Raw genomic sequence first — 18312 nt, forward strand, 5'->3', positions numbered from 1 at the left:
CTGAATAAGCTTCCACTTTTAAAGAGCATGAGGCCAGTTAAAGCAGCCAAACATGGGTTAATGTTAACAGTTTAGTACCTGAAACTGCTGTTTAATTAAATAATACACCAAGGCTGTATTGATAACTGATACACTTCAATCAGATGATAAACTGGACAGAGACACACACACACCAAAAAAAAAAGAAGGTGCGCACCTGCAAGATGAAATTGATGTCAATGACATCAACATTTCAAACAAATTGGAACAAGGGCAACAATAAAGGCTGGTAATGTTGCTCAATGTGCAAGAACAAGCGATTGGATCGTTCCGTGTCGGTGACAGGTGAGAGAATCACGACTGAACGAAAGGCCCGGTCATTCAGAACCAAAGACGGGGAGACATTATTCAGAGAGAGTGTCCCCTTCTCCTTTTGTTCCCGTTTCTATAATCTATAACATTTATCAGTTTGAATATCATATATATATCCCTTTTGACTCAATTTAATTTCAAATGAATTCCACAGCATCACAGGTTGGAATCAGGGTTGTACTTGCACAGGGCAGCGTCTGTACAACATGCGATACATGCAGGGTCACACAGATTGTTCATGAAGCATTCTGGTAGAGTGATAAAGAAACATCATGCACTCTGGACAAAGCGAACTACGGAGGGTCAGGAAGTGGATTAACTGCATTATTGTCTAAAAGCCACCTTAACTCTGGGGTTACTATGAAAATAAATTATTTTTAGATATAACAAATAATGTAGCTCATCAAATTTATGGTTTTTTTTTTTTTTTTAAATGAAACATTTCTGACATTCGCTTTACACTCAAGGCTAAAATACAAATGAAATTAAAAAGAAGAAAAACGTGTTTAGTGTTGCACTCATTTTATTGATCAGTGGTTAAAAGGTCATCAAAATCCCGAGGCTACAACGTCCATCTGAGATCAGATTTGTGCAGTTTGATCAAAAATAATAATCAGAAAACATTAAAAATCAACACTTGAACCAATTTCTCTGGTCCGTATTGCCAATCAACTTAAAAACAAAATAATACCATTCCTTATGTACCATGTAGAAAGATTTGAGAAACGCTGAGAAGTGCATCAAAGTGGAACTTTTGACAACTGTGTTTTAAAAGAATGCCAACCCTGTGGTACGAACCTCAACATGCGTCTAATGATCATACAGTACTCTTCGTTAAAGGGAGACGTTTACGGCTGGTTTGGCATCTATTTAAAAAAAATAAAAAATAAAAAACAGTGGCGCACAGCACATATAAATAAGACAGCATTTTACTTACTTACTTAAAATTTAAAGTTTGATGTGCAGCACTTAAATCCATTATTAATTACATCTATACTATTCATTATTGAATAATTAGTTTAGATGTTTAACAGGATTCAAGGCCGTCTCATAACCCAATGACAAATATATGGCTTGAATAAGACATCAGTGACTGTGTTTTGTTGCTTTGATTAAAAATAAAAAAGGAAAAATGTTTTAAGTCTGCAACTAATGACATAATTTGCTATACATTTTCTATTTACATCTGAGCTGCCAAAAAGTATCAATATTCACAAGCGACTATACAACAACCCTTAATCAGTAGGTCCAAAAGCTCCTGCTTTAGCCCAAAATGTAAAAAGAAGTATTCACCCAGTGTTTTAAAAATAGATACAAAACACATATATAATACATCTACGAAAGCTGGACCATATTAAAAAGTCTTATAATAGTGCAACTACCTATCATATATTTTTAAAAAGAGGCCTTTAAAAAGAGTCACCGTTTTTTTTTTTTTTTTTACTTTTTAAAAAGGAGCATTTGTGCAGATTATTGCTGTGGAATTATTTCAAAACAGGAAGGCACTGCAGCCCTGACAGTCCGAGACAAACATGTTCTACACAAGGCAGGAGATTAAATAAGGTTACAGGCATCCTGGGGGTTTAATCACAGGAAGGGTAGGCCACGTTGGGGTTTGTAGGCAAAAGAAAGAGGGGCGGCGGGATTTGTGCAGGACGACATGGTGGGACGCAGGAGGTAAAGGTAGTTCTGAGGTAAAAGGTCACACAGACGTGGTCACTCTGTCTGCAGCGTTATTGACCTCGTTTTTGTTGGAGTCCAGGCCTTTGGCAGCGTTCAGGTCATTGCGAAGGTTCTCTGCCGCCTTTTTCATGGTTTTCAGCTCACCGGGGTGAGGCGTGGCCCGGCGAAGCAGAGTCCCCTGTGTGAAAGAAATAGAATCACACGTGTTAGAGTTCTCATATCTGCAGCACAGGAAGTAGCAGTTTACTGGAAAACGAAAAGAATCTGAGAGACCAGGAAGCTCACAAAACATTTACATGACAAACCCAGTTTACTATAATGTATTAGAAACTTGAATGCGTCATTTACTGAAACCCCGTATTTACTTGGATTAGGAAATAAATAAATGCTGCAACATGGATTTAAATACATTCACATCACTGTATGCGTATAATACAGTAGTTGTTCCACTTGCATGGTGCGAAATAAAAAAATACACAAATGTGTTTACAGGTTTACAGAACTGTGATTCTAATACACCGGTATGGGATCCTTGACATTTTATCTGAGGACAGCATCAAAAATACAAAACAAACCTTTAGCTGTCCCATTAGAAACATCTCATCTACTTTATAACTATGCTAGTTTATAACTATGCTAGTTTATAACAACGTTGGTCCACAGGGAAGAATATTTAAAGCTCTAGACACGAGTCCAATCAACATACTTATTGTCTGCAAACATATAATATATATATATATATTAGAGGTTAGATATCACTGCCATCAACCTTCCGCCCGTTGGGCTCACCTTGTCGTCATCATCATCCTCCTCATCATCGTCCAGGAAGTGAATGGAGCTGATCCTGTTCACTCCTTTGTCGTCCCATGTGTCGTCGGCCACATCATTCACCAAACTCTCCAAGGCTCCACAGCGGGCGAGATTATCAGAGCCTGCAGGGACAGCACATTACTGGACTCTCTGCACACACCAAATGAATAAAGGGGAGTTCCAGAGAAGAACCTCAAGAACGGTTTTCGTTCTCACTGGAGAAAGATGGCATGTTACAAAAAAAAAGGGATTCAGGTGTCATTTCCAAATGGTTACGGTTGGGTGTAAATTAAGGAGTAAATGTAAAAAGAAAGGAATAAATGTCTCCCACTGAATCACAAGTCAGACAGGCATAAACACTGTAGATGACAGCAGAGAGGAAAAATAACAAGAAGCGGTTGTATCAGGCAGAGACAGAGCCGGCCCTTGGCAGCATCACTATACCCCAGTGGTGAGCCTGTAATGGCAGCAGGCCAGCCCACTGCTAAGCCTCTTTAGCTGTCTAGTCCACCGCATTTCTGAAAAACATAACCAAGGAGGGCCTCAAGGGGCAGGACAGGCCCTGATCTGTTACAGGCGCTGTGATCTCTTACACAACCTCAAAATTGACGGATACTGCAGGAAGGGATCAGAGTGCGCAGAACACAGTGTGCTTCACCGAGTAGATAAATCTGTGTGTGATAAAGTCATCAAAAACCACGGGGCACTAAATCATCTGAGGGGATGAGAGACCGGATGAGGAGCGTTACTCAAATGCCACAGGAATGGGGCCGTTTCACTCTGGGAGGATACGTTTGACACTTAAGATGTATGTCAAAAAAAAAGTATTTACATACAGACATGGCTCCTAATAAACCAGATTTCATTTTTTTTATTTGGGTCCATGGTTGTTTAAAACAAACACTTAACATTACCTTTATTGTCCGACTCATACGGCTGTTGCGGCAGCAACACACAAGTGAGAACCTTCTCGCCCGTGTCGGGATCAACATCGGTCTGGAAGGTAAGGAGAGGCTGCGACTGGTTCTCCGATAGCCACAAGGCCTTCAGGCGGAGTGTAGTCAGTGACATCGGTAAGTGGACAAGCCTGGAAACAAACAAAATATCAATCGGTGACTGCCCTTTAGAAATAGCAGGATATCTGCAGGTTGACACTTTTGCATTAATAGTTGTGATATGCTAGGATAAGAAAATTGGCTGTTGTTTTAACAGTGAGAATAAAAGACGCTCTCCAGAGCAGATTGTGTGCGACTAAGACAGGAGACATTCCTGTTGCTTTCTCTGAAGGCAAAACTTGGGACTAAAATGGATACAGGCAAAGAAAGAACCTTCAATCAACGGCCAAAGCATCAAGATAACTACAATCAATATAATCACCTCAACATCAGAGAGCAGAAAGCATGAAAAATCGTGATCAATTAATCACAAAGTGTTCTCGTCACTGGAAGCACAATGTGTTTCTTAATCACGTCCATCACTGATAATGAAGAGACGGCCTGCGTGTTGCTGAACAAACCTGTTTCCTGAGACATCAAACACATGCAGCTCCGTGGCCTGAGACAGCTCCGGCGGAATCCTCATCAGTCTGTTCTCTCGCACACAGAAGACATTCAGACCGCTGCACCCACCAATCTGGAGAACAGAGGTCACAACATGACTGAGCCGCCCGTCAGTCCAGCGACACGTGAGAAAATATCACGGGAATATACAGAGAAATCATGGTGGGGGGGGTGGGGGGGTTAACAAAGAGAGTAACTCAGTCAGCCACTCTGTCCCAGAATTGGTGATTTCAGTGGCAGAGCAGTTGAACTGTCGATATGATCTGGCCGACGGACCTAATATTAGGAGCATTTAGGCCTAGAAGCTGGCAATTGCAGAAAATAAAATTCTCATAGAGTGCCAGCTGGGGTTTGTTTCTTCTCCCAGTTCTTTTACGCCTTTTATCTGTGGTATCTCCTGTTTTTATACATGACTCACTCTGTGATTGATAGTGGGCGTTTCAGGCGTGCATTCTCCCTCTCGCTGCACTTTCCCTGCTCTGCTCTTCCGCATTGTGCAGCTGGTGTCTCACAGCAGTAGACTTTATTTTTCATACCTTGATGAAAAATTTCAAATATTCTACTGTACCAGATTGAATATGGAGTCATGTATTATTACACATCACATGCGTAATAACATGTGTAATAACACCAGTCACATTATTACACATGGCTGGGTGGTTGAGCATAATATAGGTAATCACAACTGCTGGCTGGTAAACTATCACGCTAATCTTTCTAATTCTCTAAGGGAACAAAATAAAGTTTTTAAAATAACTTTTTTCCATTTGAGTTACAGGTCATCAGATGCATCAGTTGCTGTAACAAACGTTAACCCCTCCCCTGAAATTCTGTTGGTTAATGCATGAAAAGATTACCTCCTTCGGTAAAGATGCCAGCTGGTTTCTGTCACAGTTAAGGTTGGAAAGTCGCTTCAACTTTCCAATACTCCTCGGCAAACTCTAACAATGAAATCATCAAAATCAGAATGAGTCAATCAGCCAAAACAGGAAGCTTTTAAAACATAAAGACAAACAGAATCGGATGTGATTTGTTGCTCCACATTATGCTGGGTGTGTGGAAGTCCTATTAAATAGATTTCCTCTTATTACTTTCATTTTCAGTAACGCATATTGCTGTCATGCAGAAAGAGAGAGAGAGAGAGAGAGAGAGGGAACAAATTTGGCCTCTCCCACAATGAAATAGACTGGTGAGGACGTAAACAATAATCAACTGAGATATTGAGGAATACATTTTGAAGCTCCATTGACTGCAATGTTACCGAAGATTTAAAAATGATCCAGAATCTCTTCTGGATCATCACCAAAATGTAATCATCCGTTCCTGGTAACATTCCCCAAATGTTTCATCCAGATCCATCCAGAACATTTTGAGTTATCTTGCTAGCAGACTGACAGACAGACAGAGGCACATAACCTCCACCTCGCCTCGCCTCGGCGGAGGCAATGAGCCGTTGCCTTCAAATACACTGCATTCATGCAACTGAAATACATGCATTTCCACAGGCCTCATGTTGGCCTAGCCTACAGTTAGGATTAAGCAGGTTGCCACGGACTACCCAAGTAAGAGTATTTAAGCTAATTGCCACAGTAAACTACACAGGGATGCTGTTGCAAACCGACCTGTAGTTGGTTCTCTGTGAGCACAAGCTCTGTGAGGCTTTCACAGTTACCGATGCTCTCTGGAAGATACGCCAACCTATTCTGGTCAGCCTTCAATATGGAAAGTTTCCGTAGTTTTCCTGCAGAGACAGAAAAAAATACGAAACATTCATTAAAATAAATCTTTGTTGTGATGCATTGCGTTTACTTGCAAGACTAAACTGATTTTCCAGCCTTGGCTCGGAAGTAAAGACGGAAGTTGTTCAGATATTGATCAGTGGTGTGATGAAATATTTGCTGCCGTAATACAGACACCAAAGTATGCTGGCTGTACAGTAATACCTCGACAAACGAGTGCTTTAATATACGAACGTTCCGAGATAAAAGCAAATCTGCGAGCAATATTTTGCTTTGAGACGCGAGCATAAATGAGATACGAGAAACTTCTCGATGCTGATGCTAAATGGCCTCGCGCTCCGAACTCGTCTCCTGCTGCAATTAAAGACGTTTTTTCAATTGTCATTAGCGTTGATTTGAGTGTTTTTAGACGGCTGGAGCGGATGAAATTGTTTTCAGTTATTTTATATGGGAAAAATTGATTTGACGCAAAAGTGATTTAAGTTACGAGCTCGGTCCAGGAATGAATTATCCTCGTATGTCAAGTTATTACTGTACTTACATTTCATGGTTTTAATATATAAGCATACAAAAACAAGCTGATTTAAATATGCAGAAAAGAGAATCCAATCATTTACCAATGCTTTCCGGCAGGAAATCAATGAGGTTCTGAGACACCAGAAGATCAGTCAGGGACGCCAGACAACCCAACTCCTCTGGAACCCGCTCAATTTTGTTTTCTGAGACATCCAGACACAACAGGCTTTTCATACTGCCCATCTCCTGAAGGGCAAAGTAGAAATGATGACATGCAAACACAAATATGACAGCAGATATCCTGACAAAATAAGTTGCCGCTCCAGTGTTAACATTACACAGCATTGTTTGAAGGAATACGCTGTGCTGCTTCTATATTTACAGCAGTAATACAGAATGTCTGATTATTGCAGATGCATGTCTCATCATTCGTTTGTGCATCTTGTTCACTATTTCACAATGAAATTAAAATGCTTAATATAAACAGCAGCGCAGACCACAACATAATCTCAAATACAGGAACCACAGCGTAGGATTATCTTACTGCAGGAATTTCAGCCAACTGATTTCCATCCATCCACAAGTCCTTTAAGCTGACAAGACAGCCTATCGACTCTGGCTGTGTGTGAGTAAGAAATGTTGACAGTGAGACAGGAAGAGAGAACAGATAGACCGTTAGCGACCTCTGACATTGTACTTTTTGGTTTAATTCAAGTTCATTGTGTGCACCAATGGGCTTTTAGCCTGCATATCTGTCATGGGTGTTACACATTTCATTCACTGATGGTAATTATCAAAAGTGAAAGCAGAACAAATCAGAAAACATCCAATATTAAAAATATTGAATTAACTCTTTGAGTGCCATTCACGTCTAAAGACGTTTTTTAATAACCCACGCATTCACCGCCAACCCTGACATTGAAATCTGCCTCTTCAACGGCCCATAACTCCGGAATGATAAATGGTAGGAACACACTTTATTTTCGTGATGAAAGATGCAAAAACTGGGGCATTCAGCATATAGCTGAGCTAGAAATGACTGGCACTCAAGGAGTTAATTCAAGAACAAGCTACAAATGAAGATTTATCACACAGAGGGCTTTTTTTTTCTTGGGAGGCTGACTTTGTTTAACGAGTCATTAAATCATTTAGCATCTGACATCACTCATAATATTACGTTCCCTGCAAAGGCCAGGTCACTTAGACACAACAAGGGAATGGGAAGTTAAGTTCTGTTCCTTTCAGTGTTAGACATATTATATAACACTGAGAAAGAAAACACAACTCACCAGACTGTACAGTTCATTATTTCCAAGGTCGAGTTCTTCGAGCCTATGAAGCAATGATAGCGACCTGAGGATGAGACGTACTGGTCAGAGATCTTCTGCGTGCGCTACAAACGATTGATCAGAGTCCTGCTCATGAACATACACAGCTTCTTTGTCTGTACTCGTGCACACAACGCACACTTCAGAGGAATGAGATGCAACATTGTGCACACGTACAGTGCATTCTCACCCTGTGACTGTTGGTTGAATACTTACTCTGGTAGGAATGTCAGTAGATTTTCTCTGAGTTCTAATGATGCCAAATTAGAGAGGCTGAAATGACAGGAAAAAGGAATGACTTTGTATTGTTGGAAATCCAAAAATGCATTACAGCTTCACCTTTTGTGTTTTACCGGTACAGTGCATATTATTTACGGGTTAACCTCAATGCTCTGCGTTGCAGTGAGTAAAACTGAGGAGTTCTTAACAAGCGGAAATGGATGCAAAAACGTCCTCTTGCAATCAGATATGTGGCAAAAGGAAGCTCTTTTGAGGTGTGTCCATCTTATCAAGGCTGTACAATCACAGCGTGCTCTCAATCGGCAGCAACATGTCTACACGGCATCACCGACCAAAGTGCAGAGATACACCTAGCGTGCACACACACACACACACACAGGTAATGAAGAATTCTACAACAGTCAATTTATACAGGACAATGTCCATCCTGTTGCCGCTGTTATTGTTTTGAACCGTAGATGCTACAAATAAAAACTCAAATGCAACAAATAGTTCAGCCTTAAGTACCGCTAATGCATTATTTCTACCACAGGGACAGTTAAAATAAACTTTGTAAGTAAATGTGATTCATTTCCTTCTGGATTGCTCCTTTTCAAAGTCAGAAATCCATCAGACAAAACCAAGCGTGACATTTTATTTGAAGGGCTAAAACTAACATTTGTCTTTTCAACATTTCCAGCCTCAACACCAAAGTGCAGTAGTTCCAATGACTCGCAACGTGATACTGTTAAAAGAAACTTGAATCTGAGGGGAGCATAACAGAACACTATAGTACCTAGACGCAGTACATTTATCCCTTGAAATCCATGTTTATTATTCATTTCAGCATTCTTCTGAAAACATCCCTTGTGACAACTTGACCTGAAAGCACATAGTTGTGTTATTAAACTCAATTATGAGCAAACAATACGGGAGAGCTCTGGGGATAAAGAGTAGCAGACATCGGCTTTCACTGAGGCAGAGTATGTGCCGTCGCACAGCGAGCCTTTTATGCAGAAAGACAAACGCAGCCCTGTCGTGAAACACTGCCCGGCATGTCTGAGACGAGGATCTCTCCTTGGTGTCTCCCTCAATCCGGTGTGATGGGAGGACGTGTTGGATTAAACATTACAATCGTGACACAGAGCGCAAAGACAAACAGCTCTCTGACAACTTTAGACGCTCAAGTGTTTGGCCACACTCCTCAGTAGGTTATTCAATTACTTTAGCTGAACAGAAACCTTTTCATTTTTGAACTGAAGAAGCCTCTTGGATGAGAGGCGAAAGCACTTCAAGATTTTCCTCCAAGCCCAGCTGAGTTGCTTTACATAACAATGTTTATATCCGGTGTGATTTTTACCATCCATCCATCTTCCACTACTTATCCAGGGCTGGGTGGCGGAAGCAGGTTTTTTCAGACTTCCCTCCAGACTTCCCTCTCCCCAGACACCTCCTCCATCTATCCCGAGGCGTTCCCCAGGCAGCTGAGAGACTGGAGTCTCTCCAGCGTGTCCTAAGGTCTCCCCCGAGTCCTCTTCCCTGTCGGACAGGCCTGGAACACCTCCCCAGGGAGGAGTCCAGGAGGCATCAGAAATAGATGCCCCAGCCACCTCCTGTCGATGTGGAGGAACAGCGGCTCTACTCCGAGTTCCTCCCTGGTGACTGAGCTCCTCAGCCTAACTCATTCCGACCGCTTGTCCTTTCGGTTATGACCCAAAGCTTGTGATCGTAGATGAGAATAGGAACGTAGACTGACCGGTAAAATGGAGAGCCTTGCCTTTCGGCTCAGCTCCTTCACACCAGGATAAAATTATTGTCCAAAATTTGTAGCACCCCAAATCGTATTATAAATGAAGCATTGTGGTACTACAGAGATGATCCTACCTACTAATCGTGTAAGGAGACATTGTTTGGTTTGTTTGGTTCAGATCCAGAGCAGAAATTGAAACGAAAGGTAAAACATTAGAGCAGCAGAGCCAGCAATAAGCCTTATCCTAAATAATAATAAAGCCACAACCACAACATAGTTTAGTCACTTCTGAATAAACACTTGTTTTGGCCTCTGCTATGAAACTATGTGGAAATGCTTTGCTGGCAAGGTTCAGCTATGTGAAAGCAGGTGTGATGATGTGTACTTACTTTCCAATGTTATCTGGAAGAACTTGCAATGAAATATCATTGATGGAAAGGCATGTTAAATTCCGTAACTCTGGAAAACTTTCAGGTAACCTGGAAAGACGAGAGAGGAGCCACACTGAGAATCCTGCACAGGGAATGCTTTAAATACTAAAGTAAAAAAAAAATACCCTTACTTTATGACCACTGGACAAACATTTTACAGCTAACATCAAGCATTGGTTCTAATAGGATGCCTGCGTTGATTTATTTCTACTTAAGGCTACTGTAAGGAATGTGAAGCAAGAGTTCAGCTATAAACCGTTAAAGATAAATGTAAACGCTCTTAGACCTTATTGATGATAGAATATACAATGATACTACTTCAACTGTACAAACAGAATATGGTGTTGGCAGTTTTCTCAGCTTTCGAATGGAGACACGCAGACACACTTACACGAGTGTTATTCCACCCATAATTCTGTCTAATGCTGCAGACCGACCAGATGGAATGAGTTAGACGGCAGTTGTGGCCACACATTGCTTCCTCTGAGGTCAGTCTCAGAGGAAGCGTTATTTGTTTTGAAAGTTACAGCATAATAAGGACTACTACACCTTGTTAATGGATTTCCACTAAAATCAGCCACTTGGAGGGACTTGCAGTATGAAATGCTCTCTGGAAGTTCCATAATATCTGAAGAAGAAAAAAAGGCAAACATTTCTTCATCACTTCTCTCAAAACAGCTGCTACAATAAACAACACATAAACGTAACAATGATGAGGAACGACTAAAGGCATCAATGGAGACTTGCAGTAAATATAGTACAAGATAAACCTGTTTGATGAGTCAATAGTTTTGCTACTACTAGTTGCAAATAAAGAGCAAAGTAATACATTTTTGTCATATAATGAACTTAAAACAGTTGTAATCGATGAGCATCACTTTTAACTATAAAAAGTAAAACTTTCTCATGTTTGTTTAATACAAACATAAAAAACAGGAATTAAATGTAGTTTGTAACAAATCTAATTGTGATCTAATATTCGAGTTGCTTTGGTACACTGGTGCTTCCTCCTCTTACCATTTCGGGAGACATCCAGTTCTACCAGCTGCATGAAGTTGGCTATTTCTGGTGGAAGTCTCTGGATCTCATTGTCACTCAGGCCAAGTTTTCTTAGTTTCACAAGTTGGAAAAATGGCTAAAAGGTTAAAAAAAGAGAAGCACATTTTCAGTTCAAATATATAACAGGTTTTACAACAACTAGTTCCTGGTGATTTCTGAGTGAGGATCTTGCTTCTCTGCAGAAACATGTCATCTTTTATTCTTTCATTTTAATCCCTGGTTTATATTTATTAATTCATGTAGGTTTTTATATATATATATATATATATATATATATATATATATATATTTCTCGTTGTTGTTCTTATCTTCTATTTGACAAATTGGTACACTTTGATCTTGAAGAAATAAAAATAAAGGCACTGTTTTACTGACATAACATCCTGTTGCAGTAAAAGACTATTTGAATAATTACTAATTAATGTGACATTTAATGTCCTCGCTTCGAGTCCTATTGGAAAGGCTTTAACACGGATGACTGACAGCAGGTTTACTTTCTGTCTCATAATTATCTGTATCAACCTTCTCCTTCGGCCACTCTCAAGTGCTTTCCTTCCACCATCAGACTTCATTTCAGGCCTCGCGTCTCCGCTGTCAATTTCTGAGAGACTTATTCAACAGGCAAGCAATTACCACAAGCCAGTAAGAAGCGTGGGCAGAAACGTTCCTGCATGTGCGGCGGAAAAGCGGGTCACTAACAATAATGTTTCAGCAGCAGCAGCAAAACCAGCCTCCTGAATTCACTCTCTCCGCCGTTGCCTGTTAGAAACCAGCTGAGCTCGTCTACAAATACAGTCGATTAAAACTTTATTAATTAAAACATTCATCAACGGCGCAGTTGCTGTTCCTGTTAGTTAACTGTTAAATATACTGTGTGCCCTTTTGATCTGGATGTCAAGTACATTCAAAACCTGCACGGCCTCAATAATTTGCTCGATAAAACTTTGTTCTCTATTCTCATGCAGAAGGAACATACAGCGGTGTAACACAATGGCAGTGTATTCCAAACAACGGGCTGCATTGCGGGTTTGAAAAGGCCAAACGCTTGACGCTTGAACCGTTCCCCTTCTGGTTCCCATGTTTATGAGCTCTATCGTTTTCTCTGGAGATTGATGGACCTCAAGAAGATAAACTAAAACACCATAAGTCATTCCATCAGTTTGGTTGATGCATACGCAATTTTGGCCCCTCATCACACAGTACACTCCGCGCACGTCATGGTTTCTGAATGCCAGATCAATCTCCTGCACATCAGATCCTAGTTAATGTCAGCTATAGGCACGAGTGGAATATTTATTATGTGTTTGCATTTTTGAAAATAAGACCTAATGCTCCAGCTGCTCATTATCCACACGCCATATCCAGATACAGATCCTGCTTCATTTAATAACGTGGACAATAAAAAAGCCCAAGAGTCCAAAAGTCGAACTCCACCCAAGGTTTTAAGATGGTTGTAATCCATCATTCCATCATGCAAACAAAGCTGTATATCAAGACAACCGACTGAGGTTTGCTGTCCGAAACACTTTACCTACTCATGAGCTCAAAATATGGGGCAAAATATGGGGCGCTTAATCGCATGTGCACAATTCAGAGGTGTATTGTGATTAGATTGCCATGGGCGTGTTAACAAGTACTGACTTGTTTACTTAGAGAACAAACACCAAGTCCGACAAATGAGGAATTGAGCACAAATTAAATTCGGACGATGATTGTCGTTCTCATATTTTCCTACTTCCTACTTTAGCTATTTGCTTCTTGTATGACACAGCAATCACAGTTACCGGTTAAAAAAACAAAAACAAAAACCTTCATGGTCACATTTTTGAGGTCCCGTGAAAACAAAGGCACTTTCACCCAAATGCTTTTGTCACTTTCTAATCCTCCTGATGACAATCAACACCAGAATATTAACAAAAGACTGTGTATAATTGATCGGTTTAGTCACAAACATGCAATGGGTTGTGTGACACAGCAAACCGGTTCTTCCAGTTAGTGACACTCAGCTCTCCGCCACAAACATTCAACCATGTGTGACAATCAAAAAGCCACTGGGTCAGGAATAGATCAACCATTCCGGGTCCCAGAGTCAACGTTTGAATCTGCAGTTTCATCTTCAAAACTATTCGTCACAGGACAAGCAGGAGCAGAGTGTGGTTTGTGAGTGCACGGACAATGATGCCCACCACTCAAGTCTTCAGCAAAAGCCTTTAATGTATTCAGATCATACAGCACAAAAGTGACTTTATAGAATAGTAACATAAAAAATGAAACGACATCCGAGCACCCTCTCAGTCCTGGCCAAACCAAATGTCGTGTATCTTCGTCAGTTCTTTCAGCTCAGCAGTCGCTCATATCAAAATGATAATAACGAAAAGGAAAATCAAGAACTGAGGTCCTCTGAGTCAGCGACTCCAACGGCCGTCACGTCTCTCCTGGTGACAAAGCCCGGCACGGCAGCAGAGTTATAGTCAGTTTAACCACCGGCTTCCTGCTATGGGCTTCACAGCAACACACCGATTTAACCACTTCACACAGGACACCCCCCCCCCCCCCCTCCACCTTCCTGCCACCAGGACCCTTCACTCACACCGTCATGATTTATGAAACAGCTGAATGGTGTTAAATTCACAAACAGCCAAAGAGCCAGTCATGCTAAAAAGGAGGCTGCAATTTTGGTTTCCGAGACCAGTGGGTGTGTGTGTGGGGGGGGGGGTGGTGCATGTTTTCTAGGGCTGCAACTATGAATTACATTACTTACTGAATTTCTACGGACTTCAAGAAAAGAAGGCTAAACTTTCCCGTAATGAAGGTTGATGTAGAAAGACTCCTCGTCATTTCCAGCCAACAGGCTAATTACTAAAACACAAAATCATTAACCCGCAGACTTAAGAGGCCGCAACCAGAGAATATTTGGCATTTTAAATAAAATAAAAAAATAGACCAAAACTGCATAACCTGAAGGATTATCTTAGGTGTAAAGCACACAATGCACTTACGTTTCATTTAAAACAGCCACCTCTGCCTCACTTCGGGGGTTCTATGTTTCACTGAAGGTGGTGGTGGTGGGGGGGGGGGGGGTTAATGGTAAAAACACGCATTTTCAAACTAGACTAACAGGTAGGAGAATTTACACCGGAAATGAGCATTTGCTTTTCTTCTCATCCTTGCTGGTCTCTTAGCTCGACCGTTTAGGAAGCCGACACTGCTGTTCATTGGCCGGACCAATGGCGTGTATCCCGGGGGCCAATTACTGAAGGGGAACCTTCGGATCAGCAGAGAGGCCAGTTGGTGTAATTGTTCTACGTGTGCAGCTAAGCGGTGTTTCAACAAACCAAACAAGGTGCAGAGAGAACGAGAGCACGCTTGTAAAATGCTCTGCTACGAACGTTGGGTTCAGGCCTCGGGGAATTAAACACTTTTCAAGCTGAATAGTGCCGAAACTCTCTGCTCAAGTTCAACTTGCCTCATCTTGTCACCGTAAACGCACACCTCTCTTTCTTTCATCCTGCTGGTATGACTGCCTCGTGCATGTCTTTATCTGCCCGCTGCGCAACAGTCGGCGCCACGACTTTGTCTTTGTTGTGTTACAATACTGTCGATACAATCGCAAATATTGCATTAGCTGCCCCGGAGGCACGTGCAGCATGCACTGCACTGGACTGAGGTGTGTCCAGTTGGACATTTCTTGAGTTTCACTCAGCAAGCATTGATGACATCGGTTGAATGCCATGGAGCACAACAGACAGGTTTTCCTTGTCGCCATGTTAAAAAAAAAAAACACAAATCCAACCCTTTCTGCTCTAAACATACGTAAAATATTTCCGAACTGAGCGTTGGAATTCAAAAATTGTCAACGTTCGTCTCTTGTCATGACAGCAAACCTTTTAATCCCATCGTTCGAGCACGGACGACGGAAAGAGGATGTCTGATACGTGCTTCGGTTCCTGGTGTCGTTTGTTTGCACCATAATGGGTTCAATAGAAAACACTGACATGTGCACTCGTGAGGCTTCAACAAAACCCACGAAGCCGTCTTTGTTATCAGACTACCTGCTTTCCAGAGTGGACAATATGTGACACAGACATAGGAGATTGCTCACATTATCTCTGTCCAATCAAAGCACTGTGGATGGGCAGAGTCCCAAAAAAATGTTCAGCTCGTTTCTCTCACAATATATATATATATATATATATATATTTTTTTTTTTTTAAGGTTGGGGTTTGGCTGATAAAAGAAAATAAAAAGTTCTCCAATCCAGTGAGTTTTACGTCTCACACATCATGTTGTTACATGAAGTCAGGGCAGATTCCAAACTTTATTCTCCTTACTCTCCCCGGCTGTAAAGCTAATACGTTACTAAATGGACTCCTTGCATTTTAAAACATGACCCTGAGAAGGAAAATACCTCACACATTTTACTCAGGTTCACAAATACCCTCTCTGAAGCAATACTGAGAGCAACTTCTACAACACTAAAGACTGGGGGAAACATACAAGGGATGTGCTAATAAACACAAAGACCTCTGTCGCCTTCTGGCAGCATGAAGTTGTGTGTCAGCACAACACCAGAAGGGAACTCTGGGACTTTGAGTTGGGAATGACAGACCATGCTGGCCTGTCAGAAATAGCATTCAAATGCTTTAAATCTCACGCCACTTCATGCAGATCACTGAAACCCAGGCTGTGGGTTTCCGTCTCACCTCGGCGGCTTCCAGACAATCCAGTTGTAATTTACCTGAACAATTCAAGCTATTTGGTGGCACGCCTTTTTCATTCTCCTCTAATAATGGATCCATGTGACACACGCATTATATTTATGTAATATGCAAAGCAAATCCAGCATCAGACACAAAAATTGTAACCGTCAATATTTATTTATATTGCATTAATATATTGGGGTTTAAACTTTATTTGCCCCCAAACGATTATTATACAAACTCTCCCTCTTCAGTCTATTAGTTTTGCCGTTCTTCTGTCACAATTTAAGCAAATATTTCATTTCTTTATTCGTAGAGTTGAAGGAAAACCACAAAAACCTGTTTTAACTTGGTCTAACTTTATTTTTTTTTGCAGGACGTTACACTTGGGCCTTGGTATGGCACCGTAAATAACAGAAGCGGAAGATCAATCAAATTATTGAACTTTTTTTATCAAAAAAAAAAGTTCAGATTTTGTTGTTGTTGTAAAAGTTAATCTCGAGACTACATTTAAACCTTTGCAGCCCAGCAGAGTGAAACAGTTTGTTTTGTTTTGGAACACTGAATGAAATTGCAATCTTAACCATAATAATATTGTTCACGAGAATAAAGTCACGCCATCTAATACGTTTTAGAGTGCTTTGTTACATTGACTGTGACTGAAGATATTAGATTATTAAACTTAACAGAGAGAGCCACTTGATGACGTTCTGCATGACGTCACGCTGACAGCAACCAGCCTTTTTGCAAGGTGCTGCTGCCCCCCCCCCCCCCCCCGCAGGTAACCCCAGCGAGAGGACGCGTACCTTGGGCAGGTCTCTGAGCTGGTTGGCGTCCAGCAGCAGCTCCTCCAAACTCCGGCCGTAGCGGTAGATCTCGTCGGGCACGTAGAGCAGCGAGCAGTGGCGCTTATCGATCATGTCAACGTGACGGCTGCACCGCCAGAGCGGGATACAGTGAAACATCACCGGGGTAGAGTCGTACACAAACAGCGGGCGAGCTGGGGATGCAACAGATCGCTGCGGCGGGACAGTCCTGGACCTCCTGAGCCGTCGAGCAGAAGCGAAGCCCCCGCTGGGAAACACCGAAACGTCCTGCCCGAGTCCTCCCCCGTCACGTCGCGGCCAACATGGGGTCCGCTCCGCCGCTGTCTCACTTTGGTGAGTTTCGCACGCACCTGTTTTTAGCTCGGTTCCTCGTGTCGAGTCGAGCGCCGCTCCTAAGCCCCCTGTTTCCCCCTAAAAACACAGGCTGCATCTCCGGGGGGGGGACTGTGGCATTTTCGATTCTTTCTCTTTGGTTTTCCTCTCCTCTTCGTCCCAGAGTTAATTTCCTCTCCCGTCCAGTTTGCGACCCGGAACATTCACTCCCTCATTCCAATCTACGTCATCATTCCGAGAGGCTCCGCCCCCCCCCCCCCGGGCCGCCCAGGGCCGCCCAGGGCCGCCATGATGGCCTCAGAGGGAGGACCTTTCGGGTCGTTTGGACTCAGGTGGACGCTAAAAGCATCGTTTTTAACCAAACTGTTGAATAGTTTACTTTGTTTAATTTACTTTTAGTCTTTTTGTTCATTATAGCGAAAAAATTGAGGACATCTTAACTAGAGTTTTTTTTTTTATCTCTTTCTTCGTGGGTTTATTTTTTGTACACTTTTTTTAAAAGGAGATAAAAGTCTAAGTATGGCTCTGGATTTTATTTATTTTTCTTTTAGTGACAGAAAAAATGCTGCTATTTGTGAGGTTTGTATTTCTTGAATTGTTACTTTTCTGATTTTGATGTGCCATATTTTCTTTTTCAATAAATAATATGTCAAATAAATAAAAAGCAGCTGACATGGCATGAGGCAGGTCATCTTCTGGTGATTCTTATACTTTTGCGACTCTGGTTAGTTTAAATAGTCACAGATATTTGTATCTGTGTACTAAATATAAAAAAAATACTAAATTAAATACAAAACATATTCTCATTTATATTCCTAATAAATGAATATTCCTAAGTAAATAAGCAAATTGTCAATTATTGCGTAATTATGTTATTAAATAAAAAAAATCCCAGTTTGTGAAACATACCTTCTTATAAATTAACCAAGCAGCAGTGTGAAACGGTTATTAGTTCTATTTCAGCTCGCATCTATAACAATATTTTGCACACAGTCTAACTATTTACA

At 41.4% G+C, this 18312-nt stretch overlaps 1 protein-coding gene across 1 annotated transcript; it reads right to left on the reverse strand.

Moving 5' to 3' along the window:
- Positions 1 to 862: 862 nt before the first annotated feature.
- On the reverse strand, positions 863 to 17156 carry LOC137912909 (leucine-rich repeat-containing protein 1-like). Its single transcript, XM_068757037.1, has 14 exons — positions 16952 to 17156; positions 11404 to 11521; positions 10936 to 11014; positions 10345 to 10434; positions 8203 to 8259; positions 7948 to 8011; positions 7203 to 7277; positions 6760 to 6904; positions 6026 to 6144; positions 5261 to 5344; positions 4361 to 4476; positions 3759 to 3931; positions 2824 to 2966; positions 863 to 2212 (listed from the first exon to the last, which is right to left on the reverse strand). The coding sequence occupies exons 1-14, from the start codon at positions 17108 to 17110 to the stop codon at positions 2054 to 2056; spliced, it is 1581 nt and encodes a 526-aa protein (XP_068613138.1). The 5' UTR covers positions 17111 to 17156; the 3' UTR covers positions 863 to 2053.
- Positions 17157 to 18312: the final 1156 nt, after the last annotated feature.

The sequence above is a fragment of the Brachionichthys hirsutus genome, unplaced genomic scaffold (genome assembly GCF_040956055.1).
Source record: "Brachionichthys hirsutus isolate HB-005 unplaced genomic scaffold, CSIRO-AGI_Bhir_v1 contig_797, whole genome shotgun sequence".
NCBI lineage: Eukaryota > Metazoa > Chordata > Actinopteri > Lophiiformes > Brachionichthyidae > Brachionichthys > Brachionichthys hirsutus.